Source organism: Loxodonta africana, chromosome 4 (genome assembly GCF_030014295.1).
Source record: "Loxodonta africana isolate mLoxAfr1 chromosome 4, mLoxAfr1.hap2, whole genome shotgun sequence".
In the NCBI taxonomy this organism is placed as follows: domain Eukaryota; kingdom Metazoa; phylum Chordata; class Mammalia; order Proboscidea; family Elephantidae; genus Loxodonta; species Loxodonta africana.
This window is the reverse complement of record NC_087345.1, coordinates 83,846,089-83,856,317: the sequence shown is the minus strand read 5'-3', so window position 1 is coordinate 83,856,317 and position 10,229 is coordinate 83,846,089. Positions and strand designations below refer to the sequence as shown.

The following is a 10,229-nucleotide window of genomic DNA, read 5'->3' as shown; positions in this document are numbered from 1 at the left end:
TAGTAATTATTCTGGAAGAAGACAACTCCTGGAGGCATTCCTTTATTAATTCATTCCACAAACTTTTTGAACCTCATTTATGGAGCAGGCATTTGCTTCTGGCTGACAATGATAGGGTACCATGAGGAAACAATCACAAGAACTTTCCTATATGGGGCAAATAAAACCAGGGAAGACCCAACACCATTCAAATTAGTGACTGGTCGGGTTCACCTCATCAGAGGAAAACTTCATGGTTTGTCTCCTTTTCTTCTCCTCAGATTTCACCTGTCCATTTCAGAGCATATCTTCCTTTTTCACATTTGGTTACTGTCTCTTTTTCACTTTGACACTCAAAAAATTTCAACAATGAAAAATAAAACTATGGTAATGGAGTTCATCCTGCTGGGTCTAACAGATGTCCCTGAACTCCAGGTAGCACTTTTCGCCTTTCTGCTCATCGCCTATTTGCTCAGCATCATTGGAAATCTGACTATCCTCATCCTCACATTGCTGGATCTCCACCTTCAGACCCCTATGTATTTCTTTCTCTGGAACTTCTCCTTCTTAGAAATTTTCTTCACAAACAACATCATTCCCAGGGTCCTGATCAGCATCACAACAGGGAATAAGAGTATTAGCTTTGCTGGCTGCTTCGGTCAGTATTTCTTTGTCATCTTCCTTGGGGCAACGGAATTTTATCTTCTGGCCGCCATGTCCTATGATCGCTACGTGGCCATCTGCAAACCCCTGCATTACATGACCACTATGAACAGCAGAGTCTGCGCCCAGCTGGTTCTCTGCTCTTGGCTGGCTGGGTTAATGATTATTAGACCACCTATCACCCTAATGAGTCAGCAGGACTTTTGTGCATCCAACAGTCTGAATCATTATTTCTGTGACTTTGAGCCCCTTCGGGAACTCTCCTGTTCAGACACGAGCCTTGTAGAGAAGGTTGTCTTTCTTGTGGCATCTGTGACCCTGGTGCTCACTCTGGGGCTAGTGATTCCCTCCTATGCATTCATCATCAGCACTATTCTGAAGTTCCCCTCTGCCCAGCAAAGAACAAAAGCCTTTTCCACTCGTTCTTCCCACATGATTGTCATCTCCCTCTCTTATGGAAGCTGCTTTTTCATTTATGTTAAGCCCTCAACAAAAGAAGGGGACATATTCACAAGGGAGTAGCTCTATTGATTACCTCAGTTGCCCCTTTATTGAACCCCTTTATTTACACCCTAAGGAACCAGCAGGTAAAACAAGCCTTCAAGGATGCCATCAAAAAGCTTATGAACCTTTAAATAATTTCAGAATTCAAGTCCTAATGGATGAGTCTCTACTATGTACCAAGCTCTGTGCCAGTTACTACGTATCCAATGAAGAGTTCAACTCCGGTTCAGTAAGAGAGACTTGGAAATAGATAACTTACAGCCTATTAAGTGTTAATACAAAGACATGAATAAGGTTTCATAAATGAGAAAGCAACTCAAGCAGAGTTAAAGAGTCAATAAATATTTTCAGAGAAGATAGCATTTAAATTGGGCCTTAACATGTAGGAATAGGTCAAGCAAGCAAAAGAAAGAAAGAAGGAATATTGCACAAAATTTCAATCCTGGGAGACTGAGTATATGTTCTTTTCATTGATTCCAATCAAGAAAAAAAGAGAAGGAAAAAGATTACAATGTGGAAATTATAATTTTGATTTTGAGTTAAATTCATGTTTAAAATAAGTTGAATACCCATAACGACACGGCACCTGGATTTGAAGTCAGATATATGGGCTTAGAAGCCCTGCAATGGAAATGGGAGGGTGGTGGGTCAGTGGTTAAGAGCTACAGCTGCTAACCAAAAGTTTGACAGTTCAAATCCACCAGCTGCTCCTTGGGAACCCTTTGGGGCAGTTCTACTCTGTCCTATAGGGTCACTGTGAGTTGGAACTGACTGAACAGGTTCACGGGATATGGATTTAGATAGAGATAGGCAGCTGGGTGACACAAAGCGTTAAGGGCTAGATGACTAGTCTAAAGGTTGGTGGGTCAAACCTACCTACGCATAGGCAAATGAGAAGACAGGCCTGCCAATCTGCTTCCCAAAGTTCATATCCCTGAAAACCTTATGCAGTAGTACTCCTCTGCAAAAACAGGGCAACTAACAATAACAACCATAGAGATGGTAATTGATGGTATGAGATTAGAACCAAAACCAAACCAAACCTGTTGCCACCCAGTCAATTCTGAGTCACATTGACCCTATAGGACAGAGTAGAACTACCCCATGCGATTCCAAAGGAGCAGCTGGTAGATTTGAACTGCCAACTTTTGGTTAGAAGTCTGAGCTCTTAACCACTGCACCACCAGGGCTCTTATGGGAATAGAGGCAATCACAAATAGAAGCAAGTATAGAAGAGGATTTAATATTAAATTCTAAAGACCCTTCCAAAATCTAAAAAGAAGAGGAAGAGAATATCTCCGGAAACATAGATGGTTGGCAATGTGAAATGCTGCAGAGAGCAATTAATATGAAGACTGAAAGTATAAGAACTAACAATAAGGGCACTGTTGGTGAACTTAGCCATTTTCAGAAAATGTGGGAGTAGGGGGTGAGGTAACTGAAAGAGAATAGTAAAATGGAATTTCAAGAGTGAAATAACGAAGACGAGAAGGATGGCCCCCAAGTTATGTACTAGCATGGTATCCTGTGCTGTTTCATTAATAGTACCCATAATAAAACAATTATATATTTAAAGTCTGTATTCACCTTTATTCTGCACTCCAGGAGTGCAGGGATAGAATCTCCTTGGTCGCAGTTCTATCTGCAATGCCAACCAGTGGTAGGTGGTGCTGAATAAATACTTGTTGGACAGTTGAAGAAATAATGGATGTGTACGTGTATGGACAGACAAATGAATTAGGGAGCCCAGAAGAGAATATTTTAAAAGGGAAGAGCCTTAGCCATTTGAGAGTTTATATACTGAGAACAAGGAATTGGCAAAGCATGCCTCACATAGACTTCTTAGATCCACCTGGAAATTCCATTCTATTTTACAGATGAGAAAAATGAAACCTACTGAGGTGAAATAACTTAATGTAAGGTCGCAGAGTTAAGTGATTTAACTAAAATCAGAAGCCAGATTTGTGTGGAACCAGAGCCCAATGGCTTAACCACAGAGCAATACACCCACCCACCCATTATAACTGCTCTTAACATTCATGTTCAATGTTTCTAAGTATTTCTAAGTGTTTCAAAGTATTTTAAGTGTCCTTGGCTTCCCTCCTGTATCCCATCTTTCCAAGCTCTCAACAAACTTCAGTTAGAAGCCTTTAGAACATGAATCTTTAGGAAATTGGAAGCTTACAAAAAGCCATGTTTTTCCATCTGATAGTTTGTGACTTTTCTCAAGATGCCTCTCCTTTCCATTTCCATATTTCTTCTGGACAAAGTGGATACTTTATTCCTTTTCTTTCAGAAGGAATAGAAATTCCTCCAGAAAACATTGGACCTGAGAAAGCAATATTTTGCCTCCACTCTCACCCCCAATAAGCTTCCAATAAAGATTAAATTATGAACAAGGGTTTTTTATCCACTGCTAACTGTAGAGGGTCAGCGAAAAAGAGGAAGAAACTCAATGAGATGGATTGACACAGTGACTGCAACAATGGGCTCCAGCATAATAACGATTGTGAGGATGGCACAAGACCAGACAATGCATCATTCTGTTGTACACAGGGTTGCTATGAGTTGAAACTGACTGGACAGCACCTAACAACAACCACATTGATTATACTCCCTCCTCCCTATTCATTTTCATTCGAGCTATGGGCCAGTGGCTTTGGTTCCTGGGCTTGAGGGCAGAAATGATGATCTCACTGCATATAACATAGTGACAGCCCCATAATCCAAACCCATTGCCAGCAAATCGATTCTGACTTCTAGTAACCCTTCAGGACAGAGGAGAACTGCCCCATAGGATTTCCAAGGCTATAAATCTTTATGGAAGCAGATTGCCACATCTTTTTCTTGTGAGCAGCTGGTGGATTCCAACCACCAACCTTTCAGTTAGCAACTGAGCCCATTAACTACTGCACCACTAGGGCTCCTATGCCCATAACAGGCACTCAGTAAATGTTCAATTAATAAATGAGCAAAGTCTCCCTCCACCTCAGTATTTGGTAATTAGATTTTCCGCTTGCTCCAGCCAAAACTCTTGGTTCCTCTCTTGTTTTCTCCAATCCCGTATGTGGTCCGTGAGTAAATCTTTTACCCTCAAAATTTACCCAAAATCTGACCACTTCTTGCCACCTTTACTGTTACCATCCTGACCCAACCCTCCATCATCTCTAACCTGGATTATTACAATAGCCCAATTGACGCTATTTTCAACCCTTGCTCCCTTGACATTTAATCTCAATGTAACACCCAAAGTGATCTTATTAAAACATAAATTAGAGTTTAGAAACTTCTAAGCTCAGATCCTTCTCTGCTCAGGACCTTCCAATGACTTTCTATCTCACTCACTTACAATGACCTACAAGGCCCTACGAAATGGTCCCCAGTTCCTCTTTGACCTCATCTCCTACCACTATCTGCTTACTCACCACTCTAGTAACACTGGCCTGCTTCCACCTTCTACCCTTTGCACTTACTTTTTTCCCTCTTCCTGGAATCCTTTTCCACAAGATATACATAACTCACTCTCTCACTTCCTTCAAATATTTACTCAAACATCACCTCAGGGAGGCTGTGTGTGGCCACATTTTTAAAATTGCAATCCACTCATCAAAATTCCCTGTGCTCATTACTTGCTCCATTTTTCTCCTAGCATTTACCATTCTCCAACACAATATGGATTTTATTTACGTATTAATTGTCTTCCTCTTCCCATGGAATGTAGAGCTTCATGAGAACAGTAATTTTTTTTCTGTTTTATTCACTGCAGTGTTCTCAGTACCTGAACAGTGCCTAGGGAAAGTAGTGGCTCAATAAATGTTTGTTGTTATTTGTGATTAAAGTTGGCTCGTGTTCAAGTAGAGAAAACCATTCAAGAGAGAGAAATATAAAGGTAAGAGACCCTTGTGACCTCTAGGATTGGGGAGATGAGTGACCATGGGGCCATAAGAGGGAGAAAAAGTAGCTTCTAATCCTCTAAGTTTCCTAATGTCAGTTCCTATAAGAACCTGCACCCATTACGTTACCTGGCGGATCCCTAGCATAAATATCTTTTACTTGGGCTAGCTTGAGAAGGTTTCTGTGACTTAAAAAGCAAAGATCCTCGACTAAACATCCACTCTACAGGTAAAGCTACTTGTGTTTCCAAGAAAACGTGAACAAAGGAATTATATCATTCCCATGAGGTGATCCCAGCAGGTCACTGACCCACTCAATGCACTGCGTCAAGTACTTATTTCCACAGGAGATCTAGTAGATTCGGGTCACATTTGGAAACAAGTTTCCGACTTCAAGAATCTCCTCCAATTATATTATGATCTTTTATCAACAGAACTTTTTTTTAAAACCCAGATTCATTATTCCAGGCAGAAGTATGTAAAGTAAAGAATTACAGTGCCCTTAGACAAACATTATATTAGCTTGTTGCACCCAGCCAGAACTTGAAAAAATAATATTTTGGGGGCCTAAATTAAATATCATATTCTCAGCAAGTATCTTAGGCTTTTTCCTTCAATCCAGCCTTCTCTACTCACTTTCTACTACATTATTGCCATTATCTGATTCTTTACATTTTAGATTTATCATCTGTTCCCAGAAGAGCCCTTACACATGAAAGAAATCTTTTCGAAGTATGACCCCAGCTCTGCTATCTCTTGGATCCAATTTTCACTAGGCTTCCAGGCCTAAGCACTCTTGGAAACTCAAATTGACCACCATGCCAAATTAGGCTCTGAACAACACTGTAGACACAAACATAATTACTCCTATATTTGGACCATGTTTCAAAGGTAATGATGTGCTCCAACCACATTCTTCACCTCTCTCTCTGAAACCTCTTTCCTCCATCTATTTCAAGTTCACTTCCAACTTGTCAACAAAGGAGGTTTATTAGCACCTTCTGAAGACAGATCACAGGAGACCTTCTGTTGTTAACTTAGTTAATCCCTCGTGTTTTCTCTGAACAAGGCAAATAAAAACTGCCTCTCTCTGGGTGACATGGAAACTACAAAGAAGCCAATGTCTACCTCGTAGAAATCACCAGCTTTTTTCTACTTGAGACATAATTAGAAGGAAGGAAATAATATTTTGAAGCACACCATTCTCCTGGAACTTGTAACTATTCTATTTATTTGCTCTACATAAGTGGTATAGCGTCTCTCTGGGTCTCATTTCTGTTACTGTTTGAATTAGTACAGGAAGCAAAGCTGACAAATGCCCACCAGAATGATATGGGGTGGAAAGAGCTGGAATCTATTTCTTTACCAAAAACCTGTGAAAGCTTACATAACTCTGTCACAGAGTACACAAAGACATGGTATAAGGCAGATACAAAAGATTTCAGAAATTGATCCTACCTAACCTCTTATCTTTCATTCATAATTTCTCATCTTTCACTCATAATTTAGGATACTTTGGATTAAAACCTCACTGCAACCATCTGGATTAACCAACGTAAGTATCTTCCTAGTTTTCAAAAACTGTAATATTATCTTGCTAAGGTTGTGAATCATTAAAATGATTTGATTGTGAATTTCTGAAAGGAAATGCATAGCAGGTGAGCAAATGAGTAAGAACACTGAGTTATACATGTCAATGAATCATATTGTTTACTGTGCAGAACATGTGAATATAAGCAATGACTACATCAACGCAACGACATAATGGAGGGTCTGAAATGCACACTGATTAAAGAAGATGTGTCTCTCCCTATAGAATCCCGAAGGAGGCAATCAAAAGTGACATGACCTACAGATCCTGTCTATAAAAGTCTTTTGTCCAAAAACGTGGGAGTGGATGGGTAAGAGCTTTCTCTGCTCTATTTGGTAGGGTTACATTTATGTCACAGCGAAAGCAGTTATTTCTCTTATTGGAAACAAAGAGAGAATAAAAAGGCATCCATGCCATGATTAACTTCATCATTCAAGAGATTTTAAATCATTCATTGGGAGCCACTCCTGAAAGCTGCATCTCTTCTCCCATTGGTAATTGTTAGATCAGTGCCTGAAAGACTCTGATTTCACCAAAAAGCAGACAGATCCATACAGATTAATGACAACTGAGCCCAAGCCATGCACAGAGATGACTCAAACTACAGCAGAACTCGGCTTTAAGCCGAAAGCCTTCAAATTCTACCAGGAACACAGGGACAGAGGGTAAGGCAGGACCCACTAGGAATTCACCCATGTGGAATAGGTGAAAAAAAAAAAAAAGGTGGGGAGATAATAAAAATCATTTAGGAGGAAGAGACATGAGTAAAATCAGAGGAAAGGAACGGAAAAAAAGGACTGCAAATGAAAGAAAATACAACATGCTTGAGACTCTCACTAATTCAGCAATACTTTCTAACCACCTATAAGGTGGTAGAAACTTAACTGAAGCAAGTACAACCAATGCAAGGAACATTACTCCACAGTTAAATTCCTACGCTACTGCTACCAGAGAATGTTCGATATTGTTACAGAGGCAAAGTTAGTAAACGCTAAGGGGACTTAAATTCAGTTCTTAAAGAGGACACTACTTTCCCCACCAAGTGATTAATATAAAACCCTCTTTATCACTACAGCACAGAAGATACACTGATGCAAAGGGGAAAAAAACACCCAAGAAAGAAATATGGGATATTTACATTGGAGAAGAATTCAACGTACAGCAAGGCTCTGCCTCTTCCTACAATTTAGCTAGAATCAGCCACTGTTTCACAAAGGATGGACAGTAAGAAGGAAAAAGGTGGATAGAGGGTATTTCAAGTAAACTTTGACAATTACATACAAAATGAATTCAGAATTGCTGGCAAATGATAACATAAGTCTCTTTCTAAGGACAAGGATGGCATGGAGAATACAGGAGAATCAGAAAGAATCTGAAGGAAGAAAATCTTAAACAGATAGGAAGAGGGAATTAACTCTAACTCCTTAGTGTGTCAGAATTGGAATTGTATCCTTTGATTCCATTCCATTGCTATTGCAGTTTTTTATTACATGTGCTAGTAAAGGAAGGTAAAACATTTATAGTTATCATTCCACAGCATGGAACATCATTGTCAACTAAGACTTTTATGGTCTTACTAAAAGCGTTATCTCACAAAGGTCTTCGAATACTGTAACATGAACACACCTGAACTGGGTAGGTCTCACTTGACCATGACAGTCAAAGAGGTAAAGGAGTGAGTTGGTAGAAGAAAGTAAGCACCACCCAAAACAGATTATTGCCTGAACAATTTTATGTTTTTCTGGATGGACTATAAAATCCTAGCATACAAGGATCTGTCAAAAACTGTATTAATAGGGCCTCTGTGCCAAAGAATTGCTCTTTCCAAGAAGTTAACTCAAGTACAATATGTCAGTAGTAAACAAAGGAAATGTACATGAGTTGACTTTGTGTACCAGGTTCATCTCTGGCACCCTGAGCTCCCATTCCACACTCACCACTGATTTCTTTCCTTTTCTTTGCAAGGGTTCAACAAAGGCTAATTATGAAAAACCAGACTTCATTGACTGAGTTTGTCCTACTGGGATTTACAGACAACCCAGAGCTTCAGGCCATGGTTTTCATCTTCCTGTTCCTCACCTACATATTCAGTGTCATGGGCAACCTGACAATCATCACCCTCACCCTGCTGGACTCCCATCTCCAGACCCCTATGTATTTCTTCCTACGGAATTTCTCCTTCTTAGAAATTTCTTTCACTACTATTTTCATTCCAAGATTCCTGAGCAGCATCCTGACAGGAAATAATACCATCAGCTTTGCTGGCTGCTTCACTCAGTATTTCTTTGCCATATTCCTCGGGGCCACAGAGTTTTACCTTCTGGCTGCCATGTCCTATGACCGCTATGTGGCCATCTGCAAACCACTGCATTACACAACCATCATGAACAGAAGAGCCTGCACCCAGCTGGTTCTCTGCTCTTGGCTGAGTGGTTTCCTAATCATCTTATCCCCCATCATCCTGACCAGCCAACTAGATTTCTGTGCCTCCAACGTGCTGAATCATTTTTATTGTGACTATGGGCCCCTCATGGAGATCTCCTGTTCAGACACCAGTCTCTTGGAGCTGATTGACTTTATCTTAGCTATTGTGACCTTGGTGGTTACCCTGGTGCTGGTAATGCTTTCATACACTTACATCATCAAAACAGTTCTGAAGATTCCATCAGCACAACAAAGAAAAAAGGCCTTTTCCACATGTTCTTCCCATGTGATTGTCATCTCCATCTCTTATGGCAGCTGCATCTTCATTTACATTAAGCCTTCAGCAAAAGAAGGAGTTGCCTTCAACAAGGCAGTAGCAGTGCTCATTACTTCTGTTGCTCCCCTATTGAATCCCTTCATTTATACCCTACAGAACCAACAAGTGAAAAAAGCCTTCAAGGATACGGTCAGAAAAATTGTGAGTCTTTAATGCCACATAGAATTCATCCCATAAGAGAAAATTTGTTGATAAGGAATTATTTATTAAACTCCTTTCACATACAATGCATTATTCAAATTTCTGGGCAAAAAATGATGAATGAGACAGAGTATCTTTGAGAACTTACTTTCAATGGTGAGATGAAGACATGGAAAAAATATTATTAACAGTCTGTTGAGGGCAAAACCAAGACAAAAATAAAGTAGTCCAACTAACAAACTGAACAGTTTGAGAAGGTTGTAACTACTTGACATTCAAGTTTGTCTTCAAGTTTTTCTCCCAATGAATAAGCCTACAGTGGTACTCTCCAAGATAGAGATTATTAAAAGCTCAGTGCGTTGGAGTAAAAATGAGAAGTTCAATACCTCAGAAGAAAAATACCCATAGGTGAATGGAATGAAAAGACTGGGAATGTAGGGTCCAAATTATCCAATGCTTTCTACATTAAGCTAAAGTTAAAAAAAAAAAAATAATAATTAAAATAAAGCATTTCTATGCTAAGTTAAATTTGACTTAGGAACTGAAAAAAGTGGAATGAAGAGAAATGAGATACTTCTCAAAAAAGCCTAAAAAACTGGCCTAGTAAGGCCATTACAGTGCAGACAGAGAAGAAAGATCAGATTGTATATACATTACTAAAGTGGTCTCAAGTTTTTGGGTGAGCAAAAATCATGAC

At 39.7% G+C, this 10,229-nt stretch overlaps 1 protein-coding gene and 1 pseudogene across 1 annotated transcript; both read left to right on the top strand.

The window, feature by feature from the left end:
• The first annotated feature begins 286 nt into the window (after positions 1-286).
• LOC100664347 (olfactory receptor 2AP1-like) lies at positions 287-1,277 on the top strand (annotated as a pseudogene).
• A 7,167-nt stretch (positions 1,278-8,444) lies between these two features.
• LOC135231379 (olfactory receptor 6C4-like) lies at positions 8,445-9,544 on the top strand. The gene has a single exon (XM_064285252.1). It carries the CDS (start codon positions 8,615-8,617, stop codon positions 9,542-9,544), a length of 930 nt encoding a protein of 309 aa, XP_064141322.1. The 5' UTR covers positions 8,445-8,614.
• The last annotated feature ends 685 nt before the right edge of the window (positions 9,545-10,229 follow it).

What these genes read in the sequence shown, in the direction of transcription:
- LOC135231379 (XM_064285252.1), top strand. Translation starts at nt 8,615, where the DNA reads ATGAAAAACCAGACTTCATTGACTGAGTTTGTCCTACTGGGATTTACA.